This window comes from Chamaea fasciata, unplaced genomic scaffold (genome assembly GCF_029207755.1).
Source record: "Chamaea fasciata isolate MVZ Bird 193981 ecotype frontalis unplaced genomic scaffold, bChaFas1.0.hap1 SCAF_6, whole genome shotgun sequence".
In the NCBI taxonomy this organism is placed as follows: domain Eukaryota; kingdom Metazoa; phylum Chordata; class Aves; order Passeriformes; family Sylviidae; genus Chamaea; species Chamaea fasciata.
This window is the reverse complement of record NW_027094091.1, coordinates 59,719,903-59,743,544: the sequence shown is the minus strand read 5'-3', so window position 1 is coordinate 59,743,544 and position 23,642 is coordinate 59,719,903. Positions and strand designations below refer to the sequence as shown.

General features: G+C 36.6%; 1 protein-coding gene across 5 annotated transcripts in view; it reads right to left on the bottom strand.

Annotated features, from left to right (window-relative positions):
- The window catches only part of TTC29 (tetratricopeptide repeat domain 29), a 99,600-nt gene extending 77,061 nt beyond the window's left edge, over nucleotides 1–22,539 (bottom strand). For 3 of the 5 annotated variants that reach the window (XM_066186516.1, XM_066186515.1, XM_066186514.1), the window contains exons 1-3: nucleotides 22,483–22,539; nucleotides 18,642–18,865; nucleotides 8,889–9,074 (exon numbers count right to left, since the gene is read on the bottom strand). In XM_066186516.1, the coding sequence (XP_066042613.1) occupies nucleotides 8,889–9,074; nucleotides 18,642–18,828 (373 nt within the window). In that variant the 5' untranslated portion in view covers nucleotides 18,829–18,865; nucleotides 22,483–22,539. Of the gene's footprint in view, nucleotides 1–8,888; nucleotides 9,075–16,586; nucleotides 17,674–18,641; nucleotides 18,866–22,482 lie in introns of those variants that run through there. The other 2 variants (XM_066186517.1, XM_066186518.1) reach the window with 2 other exon arrangements.
- Nucleotides 22,540–23,642: the final 1,103 nt, after the last annotated feature.

The following is a 23,642-nucleotide window of genomic DNA, read 5'->3' as shown; positions in this document are numbered from 1 at the left end:
ACCCAAGATGCAAAATGTATTCAGGAAGCTCACACTGTAAGGCTCCAGGCTTTGGATAAGAGCAGGCCCACACTCAGTGGGATGCTCCTGTTTCAGGTTTCACAAATATTTCAGTGTCTGTGGGTGAACACCCAAATGCAGAATGGGAAGGGAGCAGAAAACTCAGGGATGAATGGCACATACTTGGCAATTCTGTTTTTCAGGGCTTAAGAGTTTTTTAATTTCAAGAGAAATAATGAAAACTAGTTATATTAGTATTTAACCCCAAAGATTAATATGATCATTATCTTTTAAATAGAGAAAGTGACACTTGGTTTTGCTAAGACGTATCAAACGCTTCCCTTAGTTTAAATACTTTTTTTTGGGCAGTGTTTACATTCATTCAGATCCCACCCAGTTCCCCTTACATTTCATAGCTTCCAATAATAAATTTATTATCAGATACAGTGCTCCAGCACTGGAGTTGCTCTGTGGTGCAGATGATTTACTTCAGAAGTGCAGCTAGATTAATGACCTGCTAAGATCCCAGCCAACCTGAATGATTCTCTGAAGAGTAAGATATATTTTTATTAACAGCTTCATGTTTGCTTTACCTACGCCTTCTCCAGATTATTGGTAATGGCTGAGGACATGCAACCCTGGCAGCTTGCAGTGACACTGGAAAGGCACCTCTGGAAACAGCCTCCTTTATCAATTACTGAAAGGAAACACTGCCTCCAGGAAAGTTTATTATGACAACTGCCAGTCCAGTTATAGTATTCCAAGACCTCTCAAAGCTTTGAAGCAAAGAAAAAAAAAAAAACCCTGTGAGTGAGAGGGCAGCTTCATCTCAGTACTAGTCATTAAGCAGTAAATAATTAAAATACCCTGGAAAGGACAGGTAAAATACAAGCAGCAATGTCAGTAATAGACATGAAAGAGAAGAGAGGGGAAAAGAATTTAAAAAAGCAAAGAAATAATTCATTTGAAGTTTTAATAAAGTTTCATTTGCGGTCTTGTTTAAAGATATATCAGACTTTAGGGATGTAACCTAATTACATTTTTATTCTAAGTTCTATTCAAATATCTTGGACTTTGAATCTTTAACACAGATCAAACATAGTATAATTTACTCATGGCTATCAATACTTTAAAAAGATCTCTTCATTAAATGTCATAGTCTTATGAACATGCACAGAAAGCAAACAGAGCAATTTTGGATACCAAAATATTTAGAATATGATTCGTACAGAAGTATCTATATAAACAGTTCACCTGAGTGCAACATATTATATTCAAGCACACATCAAATGTTTTTTCTAAAATATTCCTGATACATCTTTCATAGTTCAAGTAAACAGTGGTATCTTTTTTACAGTAGTTTTATGACTTGAAAATGAACTTCATAATCACTGAACACCTAGGATCCTAAACTAATTTAGGATCTTTTTTTCATATGTCAAAGCTTTTAATGACAATGCAAATGACAGAGTTTAGAATCACCACCTGTGCACTGCTGTGAATATTTTGAAGAGCTTATCAGAAAGCAAGACCTGTCCCCAGGCATTATAGCAGAGCTAAAAGATTCTCCATTTGAAGAGTTAGGCCAGGAAAGTGGGAGTGACCATGAAAGGATTAAGGAAAATTACTTTTTTCTCATTGTAAAGAATATTTTTACTTCCCTGAGCTATATAATAAGCCTTGATTTAAATCAACTGAAGTAAAATCATGTAGAAAGTATTAGATTTTTAGAGGATTTCTTTTTAGAAGTAGGAGCCCTACAGAATTCTCCCTGAGTTCTCTTATTCAAAATATCTTCATTAACCACCAAAATCTTTTCAAAATAAGAATAAAAAATAACTTTATGAATAGAATATTTCTATGAGCTAAACAGGCCCCCTTTGCTTTCATGTTTCATGAAAAAAACAAGAAGCTTTTTTCAGACTTTCTTAAGACTGTGTTAATTTGAACTGAAAACATTCTTAATTTCTATAACATCAATTCAAGACAGTACTTGTTAGTTCAATACCAGTAACAACCCTGTAATAATAAGATGTCATTTACTGGGGAACTACTTTGTAGACTTGCAGGAGGATGAGCTCAATTATTTAATAAACCTGTTCAATCTGTCCTCCCAAGAATCTAGCAGGATTTATGGCTGCTTCTGACTGCTACTGACTGACAGAGAAAAGCAAAATATCCAAAGAGTAACTCCTAGAAATTTGCTGCTTAAATTTTTTAAATTTTGCTCTACAATCAAGTTTTTTTCCCAGCAAACTTATATATACAATTCTTAAGCAATCAGAAAACAATATAACTGCTTTGTGAAATAAAGTAAGTGCAGAATAACAAAGGAGAATTAGCATAAGTTGATTTGGTGAAAATAAATGACTGGAAGTACCTTAAGTGGTCAAACTGGATATGCAGAACTTCATGTCCCATTAACAGAAGGCTTCTTTCTGTCTTTAAAGTTCCCTGATGCGGAGACTCTTTTCAAGCGTATGAATTTAAAATTTAGCACCAGTTTTATGTAGTCAAAGACAAGGGATTTGCAAACACGTGAGTATGCTCCTAGGTCTAAACTATTCCTACATGCCTTTTTCTGAATAAGCTGTTTGGAAAATAAAATAACCATTACTAGAAATAAACCTGAGAAATTTGTAGTTTGGGACACGCAACTTGGGGTGAGGAGGGGGAAATGTCATGATAAACCAATGGTATTTGGTTACTACTGGATTTGGTCTGTTATATAAATATGTATGTTCTCTCCAGACAATGAACAGTACAAAAAGACAATTTTAGGATAGTCTCTGTAGGGAACAAACCCATATGATCATCCTGTTCTTCAACTACTTTTGGAGTGAGTTTCAACCAAATCTGGTAAGAAGTCGATAGGACAAAAAGTTCCCACCACTTCTATAGAAAATTAGTATCTTGAGGATAGACATTGATCCACGACAGACAGAAAGACAGGAAGAAGTTGCTGTACATGTTGAGACAGCAGCACTCTGCTTGGCCAGGGAGCAGCATGTTCTCATCTAGCTTTAGTTCATCACAGCACACACTGAACCTCACCAAATACAAGTGCTGTAGAAGCACAGAGGAAAGGGTACTGTATAAATGCAGAACAAACCTGTGGTTCCCGTCTGAAAGGATAGATAATCTCTAAAGCTCTAGAACTGCGACTCTCCTTTAGGCCTCTGTCATGTTTTAACTAGCACACAAGCTTCCTATATAGAAAAAATTACTTAGGAATTTATATCTTTAAATACTGCTCCTTTTTTGGTCCACACAATGACAAATCTCATTATAAAAAGAAAGAGAAAGACAATGATAGGCTTGATGTTTTATCAAAAATCACAAATGCAACTGGGCATCATTTTAAACCAAGACAAGTTGCTTACAGAACAGACAAAAGGATAGACAAAACCTATCTTTTAGCTGATAATTTGAGTTGCTTTTGTACCTGAATGAAGAGATGGGATTCATTTTAGGTTGCCTTCATCCAGTATCTAAGCTGGGCTTGCGGATACAGCGGTAGGGAGATCTCAGATACCGGGCATAAGCCTTATGGTGGAAACATAACATAGCTGGATCCTTCAAATGCAACAATTCTGTCATCAGTGACAGCTCTGCACTCCCCAGGTAACAAGGAAAAAATTAATCTCTCTCCACAAATGCTGTCCCCCTGGTTTGTTTTATTTATCAGCTGTTTACAATTATGCAATCAGATTGTAAAACAGAATGTTTCTACACTATACTATGGAGGATTTGCTGTTTAAGTGGGATTGGCTGACTTGCAGCACAGATAACAACGTAAAGCTCTATTAATATAGAAGGTGCATGTGGGCCACCCATCCCACAGGTGAATATTATTCTGGCTATACTTAGGAATCTCCTAAAAAGAAACTACATTTTTATGTAATTAAAATAAAGTTGCAAATTGTGCACACACAAATGGATATGAAATTTCATAAGCAATTTTAACTTTTGCCTTTTTAAACCTTTTTAGTACTTCATTTTGCAATATTAACATTCTCCTTTTTATATCTGAATATAAATTATTTCTGCCTGAAGGCAAACCAATTGGGGAAATTCTGCTTAAACGTGCATATTTCCTCTGCATAGATACTCATGAATTTATGCTGAGCTTCTCTCAATTATTTATACATTACAGTTTTCAATTAAAAAACACTAGCCATAAACAAATCAAAATACAAAATCAACAATTTCTTAGTAAGAATGGATTCTTAGCAAGAATTCCTTGACTAAGAACAAGAAAATAAATGGTTTAGGCTTTATATGTTCCAAAACCAAAAGATGTCATGAAACATCTTTACATTGTTGTTCAGCAAATATATCCAGTAATTAATAGTTAAGCTTCATAACTCAAAGCTATCCTGTGCAACCTGCTTCAGGTGTACCTGCTTTAGCAGAGCAATTGGACTAGGTAATCTTCAGAGGTTCCTTCAAATCCAGCCATTCTGTGAAATGCCCCTTAAACACAATCAGAACCTTTCCACCAATTTCTGCAATGCCTTGACAAAAACTTGAATTTCAATCCAATGGCAAAGTGATAGGGAAAATCCTACACCTCAGTCTCAGCTGAGATTGTTAAAATATGCAAGAATCCTGTGGTGGTTTTTTTCGCCAAAAAATTTAGTAAACTTATAAGTGTCTCCTGTTCAGTAGGTCTTTAAACCAGAAAAGTTTCCACCAAATTTCAACATATGATATAGACTGTATTTTAGCCATGATCGCAGATAAAACAATTACACCCTTTCAAATAAATCAGGTGCAATTTGTTAATATTTTTGGCGTAGGTTCAAAAGTGATCAACTCTGGCATAACATTGCTCTGTTTGAAAAGCAATCTGACCTTAACATTGCTAATAATCAAGGCAGAATTGGATAAGGACTGAACACTTATAAACCCTTCATTAATTTGCAAAATATAGCAGATTTTTGAAACGTCTAAGCTATTTTAGAAAGGACTAAAGGAATTCCTTATCAAGGTCTCCTAAGACTCACAATCTAAAAAACACACACAGATGAACAAAACTGGGTTTCTGGATTAGCTGTGTGTTGTGGGAATCAGTTCTGAGATTCCCAACATTGGTATTTACTTTGCACTCTCTCCCTTTCTCTCACCTGCTCTGCCTGCCTTATATCTTTTCAGCCTGTAAAGACTTCAGATAAAGTATTACCTCCACTTTTGTTGATCCTAATGTGCTAGCAGAATACAAATCTGATGACTAATTCAAAGTCACCACTGCCTTGAGACTAATGGCATCGTTTCCAGACATCCTACAGCTCTCATAGCAGGGGAGATCCAGATTCTGGCATGGCACTGATATACATTCGTAATTAATTGTGAAAGTTTTACTCATTGGACTCTACTGTGATACTTACATGCTTTCTCAAACAGTTATTTAAATGTATCCAGAAATGTTCCCAAGCACTGCAACTGACAGGTACCCTAACTTCAGATGTCTGGTTGTGCTACGCTTTCGAATAATACAGAAATTTATCTGCTTTCGTTGTAACAAATTTGAAGCAAAGAGCTCCTACAAGTATAATTCCTTGTTTTCCCCCAGGCTGCTCTTTTTATTGATATAAGTTATCTTAAACTTTGGGATGCGTATATTTAAGGTGTATATCACTTCATGCATGATAGGTGGTAAGCATTTGGCACAAAACAGAAAGCACTCAAATATTGCAACGATGTAAGAACCTATACAAAACAATACTAGACATTGTACTTTTCAGTGCACTCTGTTTCTTCTGCAAGATACAACAGTGTAAACCCCAAGTTTACAATTGAGCAGAACACACACTAATATAATCTATCATAAACTATGATTATAATCTTACTCTCTGATATGCAGAAAATTGCAAACATTTATAATGACTGATATTACTTCTGAAAATGCATTGAAAGCACAGGAAGAAAAGTATTTTTTAAAAACTCATTTCTTAATAGAGATTCTATCACAAAGCCTGTGTGCTTACTTGGAAAAGTAATTCTGGATTTAATGTGAGAAGAACATGCTGTCATTGCATTTTCAGTGTCTGTAAAGTGACATCAGCACATTAAAGAGCTACATGAAAAAATAAGTAATAAACGAGTAACTAAAGTAAAATAATGAGTAACTGAAGTAATAAAATGACTTATTATCAGCCCTCTGAGGAAAGAAAACTAAGGGGGTAGCACAGCTAATTGAAGAGTATCAAAACCTGAACACTCCTACAATAATCAATGAATGCTTCAGACCTTATTTTACAGGCAGAGTATTTTAGGGAAGAGGTTAAAAAAATCTCATTCTATGAAGAAATGCCATTAAAATCATGTTTGCTCCAAGCAGAACATTCCATTTGTGTCTGTAGCAGGCTACTACTCACTTATTATTGTTTTCTTTCCCTTACTGGCAGCTACTAATGGCCTGCACCCAAACATCATGACTGAAGTCTACACCACTGACACCTCAAATATTTAGCTTTGAAGATTAATGAACACCAGGTTAGATCCAGCCTTTAGGACAGGGACCAGGCTGAAAGTCAAAGAACTTTAAATTTGATTACACAAAAATTACCCAGCAAATTTATTGATTTTCTTCCAAGGCAAACAGCAATCTTTACAAGTCCATGTTTAACTTTATACTCCCAAGCAATCAGTCCTAAGCATATATAGACAGCTTCCTTTCCCAAGTAATGAAAAATACACTATTGGATGAGAGAACTGAAAAGAACTGGGACTAGATGTTTACATTTATTCCTGCAGATACACCCCCAGAGAATTGGGAATCTGACTAATTTGGTTCACAAATTAATTACCAAATTATAAATAACTGAACTAAAAAAATATAAAATAGAAGAATTAAAATTTTACTTATAACACCATTAAAACTCATGCAATATTATACAATGGCAACACAATATCTCCTCTTACACTTTTTCTCCAATCAGAACGTGCCCTTGAATCAATTTTTAATCCATGGAAATACAAAGTGCATGGAATACATCTGCTGTCTTTTTTCCTCAGTGGTCCCTCAAAGCAAATCCTATGCTTTCTCTCTCAGCTTCTTTATTGTTTTACCTCTCTCTCTCTCTCTGGACAGAAACTACTTGCAACAGACAGAGCCCACAGATTCAGTGGAGCTTTACCCTGGACAGTAAAAATCCACTTTGCTTTATTTCTCTTTACTAAGGTTAATAAGAAACTTCTCTTCTTAAAGTTTCTAATATTCTTCAGCAGGAAAATAAAATCTCTGCTCCTCTGATCATCTCAGGCTATCTCATAACTTTACTTATGTGCTTTCGTAATGGGCCTCAAGATATTTAAGTATTCAACAACTTTTGCTTAAGACATCATAAAAGTAGAAAAGAGTGAATTTTTTTTTAGGCAGTGCTTGGGTAACAGTAGTGAGTCACAGTGAGAGTCTTTGAAGTTACAAGTAGATACGAACATTCGCTTGTCTGCACCTCCTTAAAATTTTATTTTTTAGTAACTAAAGGACCAAGTGAAAAGGTTGCAAAAAATTTTTTAAATCCTGCATTTTAATTCTCTTTATTCTACTGAGTAAGAGATAGATAACCTAACTAAGCATTTTTCATTCAGAATGAAAAAGACTTAGTTGTGGCTGGCTGCGCTTTAAGCAACTGCTAGCTTATCAACTGGGAAACTGAATGATACCATGTGGAAGAAAAGTAATTCTTCCTTTTTACTGATTATTGGTATGTGCTGAAATTTTAAAACGGATCCAGGTCTGGGTATTGCAGGCAAGAAAGATAAGGCAACAGTTCACAGGAAAACAGTGTGAATGGCCATCAGTCTAGAAAGATGTGAGAAAATATAAAAAAAGATGTTGTGTCAGTTGTAAGAGAACAAGAGGAAAAAATAGGATGACACCTTTTCAATTTAAAAAAGAAAATGCTGCAGACTTTTTGTTTTACGTCCAGGCTTTTGCTGAGAAATTGGGCCATCTTTCAAAACACACCCATTCCATCACACTTTTAATAGAATTAGACTATTTCCACAAAATATTTCAATTTCTGTCAATTTTTTTTTTTAAGGGAAGTCACTTTATACGAGAAACCAGCCACAAGCTGAGTTCAGAGTTGGAATTGTTTCAACCCACAGTCAAATTTAGAAACAAAACCATAGTGGCTACACAAATCACATATTTTAAGCAATAGTTAGGCATGAAGTACACTTAACAAATTAGAACTGGAAGACCGGCTTTATTCAACTGCTTGAGGCTCACTTATTTCTTGTCTTCCCACACCACAAAATGATTTCATGCAAACAGAAGAAAACACCTTTTTTATACTCAGACTGCTATCCACACACAAACCCCTCTGCCAGGATAGGTAATATATGCTTTCAAACACAGAAACAAGGTTCACCTTGACACAAGAAAGCAATATTGTTTACACTGAAAACAACTGATCACTGCAACAGGCTCCCCAGGGATGTGGAAGAGTCCCCATCACTGGAGGTTTTTAAGATGCAGTTGACAGGGTGCTAAAATAACCTCATTTAGGCTCCCATGAAAGGTTGGATCAGATGATCTGTCCAGGCTGTTCTATGGTTCTAGTTATTTCTATTAATATCTTCTAATTTCAGAGACTCACAGTTTAAGGATGTAGATGGAGAAATGGAGCTTGTGGTGAGGTCTAAGTCTGAAGCAAACACCAATGTGGCAGTCACATACCAACAAAGAGGGTGTCTATTGTGGTCAAGAGAAGCAGAAGGTCATTTAAAAAAGAAGAGAAATATATAGGCTATTTATCTAAGTTGGAAGCAGGATTAAACATTACAGAACTACATGTCCACAGCTCTTTTAATTCAGCCCAGTTTGTGTAACAACAGATGTCATCCAAAGCAGCTTTATGATGTCAGTGCCTTACCTTGTTCTTCTTGGATGAGGCCCATGTTTACACATGCTTGTGCCTTTCTCTTCCCACCATCAATTTCTACTAATTGAGCACTGTTATAGCTTTTCTCATAAAAGTAGTCACGCAACCATTTGTCCTCAGGGTCATTGAAAAAGCAGGCCAAGCTAAGCTGGTTATCATACACCTTCTCATAGTGCCCTTTAAAAACAAAAATCACAATAAAATGTTAAAAAATCATCAGTGTTCAGAAATTTTGCATGTTATAGCAATAGTCATAATGAAAATTAACAGTCATTTCTATTTCTACTATTAAAATGCCATCAAGTTTTTCTACATGTTCACTGAGAGAAATATAAGAGGAAAATTATAACCTTACAAACTAGGCACAATTGAAAACATTTTTTTGTTCTCATTATTGTGTGCAAAACCAAAATTCAGGTCAACAAAACTAACAGAACCCGGATAAAACACTGGCTAGTCAAAAGAGAAGACAGAGTGAGACTGGAGAAGCATTTGTCTGAGCCTCTGGGCCCTGAGAAGGCCTAAGAGCTTTCCAAACCTTGGACCTCTAAGGTAGCAATTGTGTTGATGGAGATTAAGAACCAAAAAGAACACTCTGAAAACACAATCCATAAATTCATGTAATTTTAAATGTTCAAAGTAGGAATTTTTAGAGAGGCTTTTCATGTATATCCCCACGTTTAGTACCTTAGCACTCTTAGAAATTAAAGACAAATTGAAATTGCACCCATTTTCCTAGGTGCCCCCCTCCAGTTCACCAAGGAATTGCACTCAGAACAAACGTGGAAAGCAGGGGAGACACAAAGTTACAGATTTTCTCTATGGCCTGAAGTTTGGATTCTTTATCATCTCAGCTGAATGAACACACCTTATCCCTAAAATTTACAAAAAACCTGTAAGTCCTAAATCTAAGTAGCAATACAAAATTATCCACAATTTGAAGTTACAGAGTAACAGCTTATTTCCTTCGGAAAAACACCTTAAAAAAACCCCAAAAACCCCCACAAGATATCAGCTGTGAATTATTCCAAAACTTTACTAATTTGGAGTAGAAATCTAAAACTTTCCTAACAAATCTTACCATACTGCTCCTCCCTAAAGTGAATTTGAAAGATCTATTTCATATATGATGCTGAAAATCTATGAGATAATAAAGTAAAGCATGAACCTATATGTTTCATGGCTAATATAAATTAATTTTCTGTGCAAACTCTACTCATGCCCGATGTGAAATGGAATAATTAGCTAAAGTTCCATTCCAGTTTTGGTGGGCTACTTAGTGTGTTTGTAGCTGTTAAGGAATTTCCAGGTATTTGGGTAAAGAAGGAGTTAAGAAGCACAGGTCTGGCAGCAGGCAAGAGACTGTTTGGTTAAGCTGGACGTGTGAACAGAACTGCTTTGTTCTGCAATTTGTAAACTTTGCCCAAAAAAGAGAGAAAATGGAGAAAAGAAAAACCCCTCTTAATTTTGGGTATAGAGCACCACACAGAAATCAACCGGGAAAAATAAGTCTTTTCAGCAGAGGCAAGATCTCACAGTCCAGGTCTTTTCCAAGTGTTTTAAAACTATGATAACCATATTAAAACATTTTAATCAAAAGATACAGTTTAATTCTCTTCTTCTGTTATCGACAAGAAGAATTGGGGGAAAGCCAACTTCCAAAAGGATGAGTTTAATTGCACCACCTATGGAAGTCACTTGCACTATTTGGAACACACAGCAGCAATTACTCAAACAAGTACTTTAAATTCATCACTAAACCACACAAGAGGGGTTTGTCAGCCTCACCTCTAGTATGTTCTGCCTCAAAATTACCAATGACATAAAACCTCATTGAAGAAATGTTTATCTCTTATTCTCTCTGTTGTCATGACTGTTATTTGACTTCAGAATATCTTGATAAAGGTCTTCAGTGTAAGGACTTTACTCTTTTGAGAAAAAGGGCAGCCACCTAATCATGTCCACAGTCTTCAAGATGTTCATCTACTACTTGCTTCTCCTCCTTTTTTCTCCATCTTGGTCATTTCAGAGAACCATCTTAAAGTTTTTTGAAATCAAGCCGCAACATTTTTCCCATTCTTGAACACTCTTTTTATCTTTTGATTTAAAAAATCATTCCTCTAATGGTGAATAACACTTTTTTATTGCTTGTGTTATTTTATTTATTTTACTTTTTTGCTTTCTTATTTATTTTCTCAGAATTTTCCCTCCATGAAGTTGTAACCTCATTTCTACCTTTTTAATAATTCCCATTAAAATATATGAAATTATGATTTTAAAGCAATGTGTGTTATATACATTTCTATTTCTAGTATTTTAAAAGAGGTAACATCCTTTCCAAGCAATGACTGATTCACAATCTCTTTAAAATCATCAAAAATGAAATGGCTGAGAAATTGCATTTAGATTATCATCTCATCGTTTGCATCTAAGGTTTTAAACCAAAACATCAGCTTAAGTTTCAAAATTCAGCTTTGAGGGGAATAATTATTGATATTCAGACTTCATCTACTCGTAATCTGAATATTCTTCATGGCTGTGAGCTTTCATGTCTTTTGTTTCTTCTCAGGACTGAAAAAGCACCTCTTGTGTGCCTCTTTTTCAGCATATCCTGGAGTCTACATAATATGAAACATATTTATACAATAGAAATTAAGACTATTTTGGTACAACAATCTCATAAAAATCTCTTCAAATGATTTTGGAATGGAAATAACAAAACTGAGTTGGGCTTAACATACTTATATTTACCTGTGTGCATGAACACACACACATATACATACATTCCTATATTTGCATATGTTTATAACAGATATATTTATACAGCTACACAACATCATTACCTATCACACATATCAACATTACACTAAATCTGAGACATGGCACAGTACCAGCTACTAAGAAGAAAATTAATTCTATCCTAGCCAAAACCAGGACAACACACACAAAGTCAAGACCCAGTTGGGATTCATCCAAATTAACCAATTTAGATACAGATAGGAGTTATCGAAGATCCCTTTCCTCTCAGTGAAGAAAAGCAGATACTTCTTGGCTGAGATTTATCTCCCCTGACTTGAACAGTGCTTGTAGCACAAGGGAATGCTTTTAGAGATTATCTCAGAAGTAGAGGCAGAACTTCCCATGATTACAAGCACACAGCCACAAGAGCAGTGAAATACAAGACCTAATTATAACCACTACCATAAAGATAACAATACACATTACGTACAGATCACAGCTAAGTGAAAATGAACTCAAAGATACCAGAGGATTCATACAAATGATTGCAATAACCCAGGAAGAGAAGGGATAATTGGATCATCATTGTATACAGACATACTGGATACAGATTTGCTCCTCTGAAACCATTGCTGCAAAGCATCAAGGCACTTATGTGACACAGAATTACACAAATAACTTCAGGTAGTGCCCTACAAATCCCAAGGGATGGAAGTGACCTGAGGCAGACTCCAGCTACTGCCACGGCTTTGATTGAATGAACTTTCATGTGACCCTCTGATGACGATCCTGCCGGTGCATAACAATGAGAAGTGCACAAAGACAACCATTGGCATTGTCTTGGACAGTGGCTGACCAGATACACTGGTCATAAAACAGACCCCAAACCCCAGACTTTTAAAACTCATATTGTGTTCTGGATTCAAAGTCTGAGTTACTGATCAAGACGTTAATTAATGTTATTCTTACAGTGGCAAAGCTTGCGTGTCAGACCTAATGAAAGTGAACTTTTACATTCCCAGGAGAGAAACATAGGAATAGGTAAATACTCTCTTCTATAAAATCTCTAAGAAGCAGTTCAGATATTAAAGCTTTGAACTCTCTGATTTTGTAGAGTAAGTTCTCTACAACTGATTATAAGATACAGGTAGAAAAGTAATTTTTAGGTACCTCCTGATCAAAAAATGAAAAACAACTCCCTAATTGAGTGTTTATGTACAAAAGGAGAGTTGTCCTACCAAACCTTCCCACGATTTTTCTGTTAAACAGAGATTAAAAAAAGCCCTAACCTTTCAACTTGAGCTTAAACATTACACCCCTTATATTAAACGCATGGGGCATTCCCTGCTCTGTATTAGGATCTGTTTAGGTGCACCTCAGCCATAGACCCTGATCAGCCCATTGAACAATAGCTTTGTTCCTGGGCTCTTCTCAAGACCTGTTCCCTTGGCAAGCAAGGCTGTGCACAGAACAGAGGATGCCTCAAATCCATGTCTGTATGTTTGCTGTGCTCAGCTAGGTAACTACTAAGTAGTGCAATGCAAGGGATAGTGAGGTGCAGTTTGGGAACCCCAACAGGGCTAAAATGAGAGAAAGGAAACACAGAAAGTCAGCACGCCATCCAAGTGTGACTCAAGTACAACCTGCTGCCATGTCTCTATGATCTCTTTTGTGACAGAATGCAGTGGAAGAAGGAAAAGAAGTGCAGGAATGGTCTTTGGAGAACAGATGAAAACATCATGAAGAGATCCTGGCTGGGTGTTTCCCTTGAAGAATAAAAGAGGCAGGTGTTCCATTTTCCATTAACAAGAACTTGCACTGATTTTTAAACAACAGGTATCAGAAAGAAGTTTTTCAACATCCAGCTGTGACAGCATTTTCCACTCAAAAAGTCACCAGTCAGGCCTTTGTTCCTGCCAGACAAAGGCCATATGAAAACTTTTCAACAGGTGTTAACACTCATCCTCCACTTCAGTTAGCTGTTGAAAGTGTGTATGATTGGATTACAACTGACCCTTCACTCATGAAGGCACATAAAGGAGTGGCCTAAGGTCAATTAAGTCACTAGGAGTGACTTAATTTTTTTTATGTCAGAATGGGACACAGTGCTGGAAGACTAATTTTTCTTTTGCCAGAAAGATCAAAATCAGTGACTTAGCATCAAGACAGCTGATGCTGTGAAGAATTCACACTGAGAAAGATCCAGGATGGAAGATGTTGGATCAAGAAGCAGCATAAACTTCAGTTGAATATGATGCTGCAATCAGTTATTTCCACCTGGACCTATCCACGGCAAAGAATCAGTTCCTTTCGCTTGTTCAGAAGAAGGATGCCTCTACATCTATAGGTAGAGGACTCCTCAGTCATCCCTTTTCCCAGTGAGTTTATTCATAAATGGACAAGCTTTTTTCCCAAATGTTTAGCCATAAGTTCACAAATGCAGAAAGTGAAAATGTGAGTTATGAGCATGACAAAACCAAGTTTCAGGCAGAGTCTCTTTCGTAGAGTACACACAGAGCACACCACTCCTAACACTGGTACATAAAGGGAAAATGCTTAATCAATGCTCAGCCTATACAAAAATGCTAAGGAAATGGTCTGGGTATAATTTTACTGGGTCAAGAATAAAACCAGCTAATGAAAATAATATGAGGCAATTAACTGGTAATCTGGAATGCTAAAAGGGAACTCCAAGCTATTGCAACAAAAAAATACTACAGAAATTTTCTAAAAAGTGCTACTTCTGTTGAAGCCGATGACATTTCTACAAGTGCCTGTATTATGAGATGGCTTGGCTTCTTTCCTGGACAGAATCATTTCAACTTTTTGTATGATAACTACAAAAATAATAGAATTCTCCACTGGTCTCCAGCAACTGCTACATTTTTTCCCTGTGATAAAATATTAAGTAGGGAATGACAAAGTTACTTAGAAAATAAAATAGTGTTCCCTTGTCCAGCCCCTCAAAAGCAAACAAAACTATGCCTCATCCAAGCAAATGTTAAAGAAGGGTTTGTTATACCTTTTTCTTTTAATGCATAACCTCTTTCTGTATTTTTTTTTTTCAAAATAGCATGGGCAATATGGCTATTCCAATGTCTCTTGCACAAGCCTAAGGCATAAGTGTGAAATCTTACAGGAAAGCTTTCTACTGTAAAATGCTAAACTCTGTTTCCAACCTTGAGTATATTGGACAAAGATTTTCCAGTGGAAGCACATCAAACACTCATGCTTCCTTCATATACTTTATGAAAAGACATCTTTTACAGCAAAAACTAATGATAACTCTTAGTGCCAAAATTTTTCTTTACACTGAATTGAGGGAAAGAAAGCCAAGTTGTCAATTCTTTCCAAATGTGTGTGTCTGGTACTGTCTAAAACAAGGGTCAGCAGCCTGCAGCACATGCACAGATTCAGCATTTAGTACACAACATAGCTCAAAGGTTGAGTGGGGTCAACCAGGAACCAGGAGCAGGTGGAATCCCAGAAAGGCAGCAGCTCCCAGGTTTTAACTTCGGGTTTCCAGCAGCTGCTCCAGTGATCAGCTAATAAGCAGTGTCATGCCCTTTTAAAGGCATGTTCATACCCAAGGATACCATCCTCTAGCTTTGGCACAGTGATCTGCCACTACAGTACTGAGTGCCCAACACATGTTGCAGCCACTGAACTGTGGCATTCTCCCTGGTTTTGCATTCCTGCTCTGGCAAAGCAGAGTTAACAGCTGGGACACCTCTTCCTTTAATTGTTCTTGAGCTGGAACTTGCTTTGCATTCCTTTCAACGTCTACAAGCAAACCAGCTCACTCTAGCTGATAAATACAGTACTGACAAATACAAAATATAACTTGCCTTTTGAAGGAACCCCCAGTATTCCCATATATGTGCCAAGAAATCACTGTATACATCAAATGCTGAGCTGTACAGATCCGTTACTCTGGCATTTATCTTGCATTCTTCTGCAAAAAGCCCTACAACTATACATATTTAAACAACTACCTCCCCCCCCCCCCTTTTTTTTTTCCCCTAAGCTCCTGAAACCAGAACTATTAAAAAAAGAGGTTAGTCCAGGATAAAGGAACATCAAAGAATTAATTAAAACTCTCTCAATTTTGAAGTCAGAAACATTTACTTTACTTGTATAAAGAAGGCAAGTTAAAAATAGAGTCAAGCATTGCCAATATTGCCAGTGCTTTTAGAATAATGCTGAACTCAGGGCAAAATTATTCCATCAGTCATTTTTCTGAGAACCTGCAAGGATTAAAGTTTTCCCTCTCTATTTTTTTAAATACTTGGGAGATATTCAAATGCAACAAAAATGAGTTAAAGGTAGACAGAAAAAAAAAAGCTGCTTTCTTTGCACACAGTAAAATATTTGTAATAGGCAATTAAAAAAGAAAAATACAAGTCCTGTATGATTTGAAGTTCAACCAAAATATTCTATTAAAAATGCAATCAGAGAACCTTTACAGCTGTGTGTAAAGGCAAACAGTCTGTACAGTGTAATTCTGGTAAACAAAATGTTACTATTTTCAAACCCAGCAGTAAGGAAAGTAATTGCTCTTTGATATCAGCCTGTGCATTGTGGTGGATTGCTCTGATTCAGTTCAAGCAAAGAGTTTACATCTAGCATTGCAGTGTCCTAGAACTATAAACTGTTGCAACCATTACAATATGAACATTTTCCACCAATAAATATGAAAACTGAATGTGTCCATAGCTTGTTCTGTACACTATAAGTACCATAAAACTCTAAAACTAGAAGTTCTAAATAATATTCAAAATTAGGACAGTAATACTCTATGATCCAAAAATATCAGATGAGAAAAATTAAATAACAAATAAGAAAATTATTTACTGACAAACTGTTTTGTTTTCAACAAACAAAATGTGGTTCAAAATGTCTGTTCAAACCCCAACATTTCACAAAGTTTCAATTTATCAAAAAACTTACAAGTAATGAATTTTCTGTGGTCATTATTTAAAGGTACTATCTCTTTTTCAGCACAACTGTTACCTGAGATAGGTAAAATTTCAGCCAAGCTAATATTAGCAACAGCAACCATGCTATGAAACTCTCACCGTTTGCTGACCCAGATGTTACTTTCACCCTTTTAAGCCTGAACTGTGGCAGCTGAAGAGCAAATGCAGGTCAGCTGCTGTTGTGGCTTTTACATCATGGTAAGTTCCAGCTGAGGTGAACTGCTAAATGATTCTTAAATGGTGTCAACTGGAGTTGCCAGGAGATCATAAGGCAGAGCCCCAAGCAATTTGATTAGAATCAGAGAGTAACCGAATTAGCAGAACTACTGAATTAGTGTTTGATAGGCTGCACAATTCATGTGAATCTTCACAGCCCTGCTGGATCTCAGACCTGCAACAGGAATTACCATCCACCCCTTCATGTGCCAGACAACTCAAACCACATTTTATACAAACAAGACATTTGTGCAAAGGTTTGCGTTAAAACTGGTGAAAAAAATCAAAACAAACTATGCCCTGATCTAGCAATTCAATAACAATGCTTGCCAACTCTTAAATCCTTATTATTTTTTTTCTTTTTTTCATTTTAATCAACAGGCAAAGTTGGGAGATAGTCTCTCCTAGAGGCAAGGCGCAATCAGGCAGCTGGTGGTGGTACCTTGTCTCTGGGAGAGCTGAAAGACTTACAGAGCCCAGCACACAAGCCATGCTGGATTCAGTGAGAGAAGGGCAGGAGCCGTGCATTTGGCAATGCCTTGCCTCTCTGGGAGCCTGTTTGCCACTTCTGTTGTCACACATCAGCCTATAACACTGAAAAATATCACGCACTGAAGGCAGGCAAACTGTTCTCCTCAAGCGGCTGCAGGGAGCAGGCCCATCGAGATAAGCCATGTCTAGTACTTTTTGACCATCAAATATTGGCAGAATGCTTCTGCCAGGGCAGTTCGAGCCCCAAACTTCTCTCTCATATTCTGCAAGATACAGGGGTGCCTAATCAGGTTTTAGTCATACTCCAGGCAAAACTGAAGATTCCTTCCAGTTATGGCTGGCTGAACTTCCTGTCAAGAATTATAGTGAATTAAATAAAGAAATACAGTTTTGGCTTTCATGGCAAATATAAAATAAACATTTAAAATTAACCATTTTTTTGAAGTGCCAAAAGGGCACTGTTTTGCTGTTCCTTTCTTGAAATGAAGCTTCCCATTTCTAAAACTCAGTCCAAAAGCTTAGATTACAAACTCACAGCCTTTACTGAAGGTTTTCATATTTGTAATAATCAAAATATAACTTGAAACAAGACAATACAGTGAAATCAACTCAGCTATGAAAAGGGATTATAGTTAGAGCTTTATCTGCCTCCATCTCTACAATTATTCCAATGGAGAAAGATGGAGTAAGTTATGTTACTATTTATAGTAAAAGGAAATGATAAATTCGAGTGCTTAGTAAATAGTAGGCAATGGAGAAAATACAGTAATTTGGAGTTATGTCTTCACTAATATCTAGTAATTCACAGGTGGCATGTTCCATCTGTGTGCTGTATTTTATTTGACATGTTCACATCCTTTTTAAGTCAGTCACAAATCCAAACACAGTTAGCAGACAGAGTATTTAATAAAAACAGATTTATAAAACTATTACTGTGTGAAACAGCATTTCACCTATTAAATTTTTCTAATACGAAACCAGCTACTCAAATCAATAGAGGAAGAAAAACAATAAATAATGAAACTATGAGAAAATAATTGAGATGTTATCAAAGCTATAAATACATCAAACATTTCGGATGATATCAAAATGCACTCTACATGTTTTTCCCTTCCCCCCCCCCCCCCTTCACAAAAACTCTCCTGATATCTGCAGTTCCTAATCATTTATTCTATAAATACAGCTCAGTTGACTAAGGCTGCAATGTGCTAAGATGCAGTAGCGTTTCAAATTCATACATGAAACAATTTGGAAGCTTCCCCCAGGCACTGGCGGCTGCGGCTCCCGCTGCTCTGCTACCCACAATCCCCCCATTTACCTGCTCGCTGGGCTGCCTCAGCCCCGGTCAGGAAGTGGTAAAGCTGATCCAGCTTATCAGGCTGCTCCTCCAGGGACTTCTCATGCCATATGGCTGACCCAGGCCCTGCAGCCTCCCTGAAGGCATTCCACTTCTGGATCAGAGTGAGGAGCTCAGAGAAGGACTTGTGATAACCCTGGCGCAGCATGTGTATGCAGATGTTCTTCTTGTATGAATTCCTGTAACTGGGAATAAGAAAGGGAGATTTTAAGCCTTTAAACCTGTATTCTGTTCTCCACCTTACCAAATAAGTGCAGATAACTACAACAGCTTTCAGGAAGAGACCTCTGCAGTTCAGCAGCAGGGAGTGGGTATTATTTTCCCCGCTCAAAAAGAGATCTGCTAAAATCTGATTGCAAATGCCATACCCTAGGGAAGCAAACATGGCAATAATCAATAAATACCAATATATACAGTGAAAACACGGCAAAAAATACACTGGTATTCTTTAGGTGGTATTTGGTAAAAAACGCTGGCTGATGGGAACCCCCTCCCTCATGTTTACATTAGTTCATGAAAACACAATGAACCCATAGTCTGCTTTAAGACAGTGCACAGGGGAAACTGAGGCACATGTCAAAACAACAAAAGCGTTGTTATAGATAACACCGTTATTATGTTTTATATATATGTTGCTATATATGTATATGTTGTTATACATATACATTAAATAGCTTTGCTGTAGGACAGGATGGCTTGGCTTAGAAATGTCAAACAAATGCTAAGCCAGAAACATAATTAGATATTATTTTCATTCCATTCAGCATATAACTTCAGCTGGTATAGTGATGTAGCAGTTTGATAATTTCTCCCCAATTTTACTATCAAATGATGCTATGATGAATTTTTATTGAAGTTAGCACCTTCATAAACTCTGGTAAGATGTACATATCAAAAAGTTGTGGAATCAAATATTCTCAAGTGGTAATATACCTTTGGAGGTATTATTTATGGAAATAATCAAAATATTTCTTTTATATGGCGTGAAACAATCACTGTGTCCTGTTCTGGAGAAAACTATGGGTCCAATGGGACTGCAACACAAAGGCACAGATGTAAAGGCTTGCAAGGATGGTTGTCCGGTCTGGGAAAACCAACCTTTACCCCAGTAAAATGGCAAGGACACAGATGTGTTACCTTTATCTTCTATATACCATTAAGTTTCCAAAGTGTTTTCAAGACTGTCATTTCAAATTAAAATTACTTTAAATTCAAATTATATCAGCTGTAAAATAAATACGGAATTCTGAAAAATGAGATTTATAGTGTATGTAATAAATTCAGGTGTAACAAATAATAGCCCAATGAGACTAATACTTTGATCTTAAAAAGATCTATTGCAATTCTTTAACAATGTTGCTAAGATGGAAGTGATGTGAAAAACTTCTTAGCTAGATGTCAGTAAAATAGACAGAAATGTAAGATGTAGGAAGCAAATAATCTGCATTATTTCATATTTGACATATTTAAAATAAAATCTCTTACTACACAGATGCACATTAATCCTTCACATGCATTTTTCACATTTCAGTACTGAGCATAAAAATACTGAAAAATCCTGATACGGTTTAGACCAGACACTACTGAATTTGTGTTTAATATATAAATAGACATTTTTTGAGATTGAAAAATCACATTGCTCACACAGATAAGGGAAAGGATTTATCTATTCTGCACCATAAAAATTTACAATATTTATCTTATAAAAGTATACAAGAAATATGTTTAAACATTTAAATTTTAATTTGCTGGAATATGCTATATTTGACATATACCAAATGTACAGTATATATCTTCAAAATACTGTAAAGATACTATGCTAATACCATGCAATGTATTCTCTATTTTTATATGGAATACCTTTTTCTTTCCTGTTTAAAAATTCTAGTAACCAGAAAAAAAAACTCACCCCAAAAAACCCCCCAAAAAACCCAAACAAACAAAAAAACATGCTGAAGAGCATAGGTAAAAAATTCCTACTAACTTCCGAAGGCCTAGGACTGAATCCTACAGTAATATAACTCAGAGAAGTGGAATAACAATCTGCATAGCAGGCACACACATGCCTGTTTATTTATAAAATGGGATCCATATTTTGTTAGTTTGTGTGTATGCATGCATTAGATCAGGAGATGTATTGGAAGTAAACAAGGAAGTAGTGCTAAAAGATCTCAGCAGTCAGCACCCAAAATGCCATTCAGGTAATATTTAACACTCACTGCATACTCACTGAGCACATAACCGGCATTCATACAAATAGAAAAACTGTGTCCCTGTAACGTGTTATTTTCTGTAGGCTGATGCATTTTACTTGAAGTCAAAGCACATTTTCCCCACAAGAAAGCATTATCGGCAAATCAGTACAGGAAAACAAAGCATACAGTATGCAATGTTTAAAAACCAATGCCAAGAGTGTTTTAATAAATCCCATCCCAATTAATCGAGAAATTGAAATAAAGCTGAGGTAATCCTACTGTGCAGAGCACTTTTTTTTCTGAGGCCAAGAGGACTGATTTTAGCACACAAGCAATGAAGCTATCTACAGTAAAACCCTTCAAATTTAGTGGCATAAAAATAAAAGTCATCTCAGTTATAATGCACGAAGCACACAACAGTAATACTATTGTTTCTTTAAGTTTCTGTAATATATAAGCCACAAGTGACTGATCACACACAAACAATAAAATTGGGCAAGAGATTAATGGTATTGTGGGGATAAATGGTATTTGTATCACCTAAAATAGCTTGACACTGCAATGAAATCTAATCTTGTTACAATTATCAAAGTGTTTCCAGATAAAAATTTCAGGGTCCTTTTTTTTCCCCCCATCAAACACTTTTGAACAGAGGCGTCTTGTAGGTGACAGCAGCAAACTTTTCATGATACCTTGAGATAAACTATAAATCCTCAATCCTCAAAACACTTTCCATCCTGCTTTTTATGATGTCATGCAGCATGTAAAATCCGAGGTTAAGCAGAACAACTCATGTTTTAGATCACTAAAGATAACTTGATTTCTAATATCAATATCAAAACCTGATACCTAAGGTTCCTTCCAACTCAGGATATTCTATGATTCTGTGATTTATTTTATAAAATCCCACTGTTGTTGGCATTAGTGTAGCATGTTTCTACATTAATAAGCAATCTTACACTGAACACTTTCGAACCTTGCTACCTAATAAATGATGGTTTATTGTTAAGCAAGCGAGTTTGTTTTTCTGCATTCGTCCGCGCCGACTTGAGTTTTCCTTTGAACAATTATATTTCTTTCCAGGAGCGTAACGAGAGAAGACCCGACTGCCCTTTGCTTTGCTCGGAGCGGAGCCGTTCCCGGGGTTCAATGGTCTCTGGGGGCATCTACTGGAAATGCGGGAAACTGCAGGCAGGATGCGCGGATCCCGGCGCGCAACGAAGGCTGAGCCCCGGCACAGGGCACAGGGCCAGGGGCCACCAAGGTGCTCTCCCGGCCCGCACGGTCGCCTGCAAGCCACGGAATGTGTCGCACCAGAGTGAGCAGACAGCTCTGTAAGGTCAGCCGGCTTTCATTTCAAAACTGAATGTGATTTGACTGCAAACCCAAAGTCCTCCCGCCCCTAGGGTGATCATGAGATCACGCCAGAGAAAAAGGTTCCAGATGGATTGTTTTAAAGCAAACTATTTTTTTTAATGATATTTGGAGCATCTCTATGTATTTATGGTTAAAACAAAGATACCAATAAATCTGGTTTTAATTTAAAGCAGAATTGGTTTGGGTTTTTTCATCCATGAAACTCAACATATGAGAACCACAACACTTACCACAGAGTCAACTGATGCTAAGAATTCCCCGATGTTCTGCCTGTGTACTCATTTCTGTCATTGCTGCTACCTGCTGGTGTTGCTAAATGTTTATTTACACAAGCTGGGCAGTGAGCTCCAGGTGGATCTGGTCCTGCACCAGCAGTTGCTGTGATGCAGTGTTCCATCAGAAAGTGCTGAAAAATCCTGTGAGCTTCCGAGAGTCTCTGTGTCATGATGCGGGTTGTGTGCCACAAGACTTTTCAGCACCAAATAAATAACCAAAAATCCAAGTTGCCATTTTAGTGGAACTTTGGTACAGGTGACAATTTTGTGCTGTGTAACATCACACGAGTGGGAAGGAGCTACTAATTGAACATGGATCTGTGAGCTTGAAAAGACACTGCTGTTGCCACCACTGTGCTTACTTAAAGTGTACCTGGATACTGCTACAGACATTTAAATTTTTTCCTAAACTATACAGCTACTTCAGTAATTTTCTTACATGGATTTCTTTTTGCATTATCATTGCTATTATAAAACAATCTAGAGTCATGCTGAGAAATCACAGGAACCTGATTCTAATCTGCCTTTCCAAGTGCAAGAATAATAAATAATAAGTGTTCAGTGAGATTAATCAAGTTACACAGTTGTTCTAGTCTCGAGGACTTTCCTATATTATGGCATTGCACTTTTACAAGAGCCTTAAGCAATGCTGGGAGATCAGCACAGCACCACACAACATTCCCCTCAGCTTAAAATCCTCCACAATAAGTCTATTTGCATTCTACCATTTACGCTGAAAGAGAGGATAGAAAAAGGCTAAGAGGAAGGAACTGGTGTTAGAAATAATCAAAATAGTCAATGTAGCATAACAGACTCATTTATCAGGAGCTTCATTCTCCATGCCTACTGTCTGATTTGGTCAATTACAGACATGCAAAATAAGTCCAGAAGACTACTATTTTCAGATGGCATATATATATATATATATATATAAAAGGTTTCATATATTTAGATTGTAGGGCTTAATAATACTTCCAGTTAATTCCAGCTGCTGATTACAATACAAGTAGTTGTACTGTACTGTAGCAATCCCATTTTGTAACGAACAAAATGGCATGGATTAAACAACGAGAGTATATAAAATATTAAAGTGTACTCCCAGTGTAAAATAATTA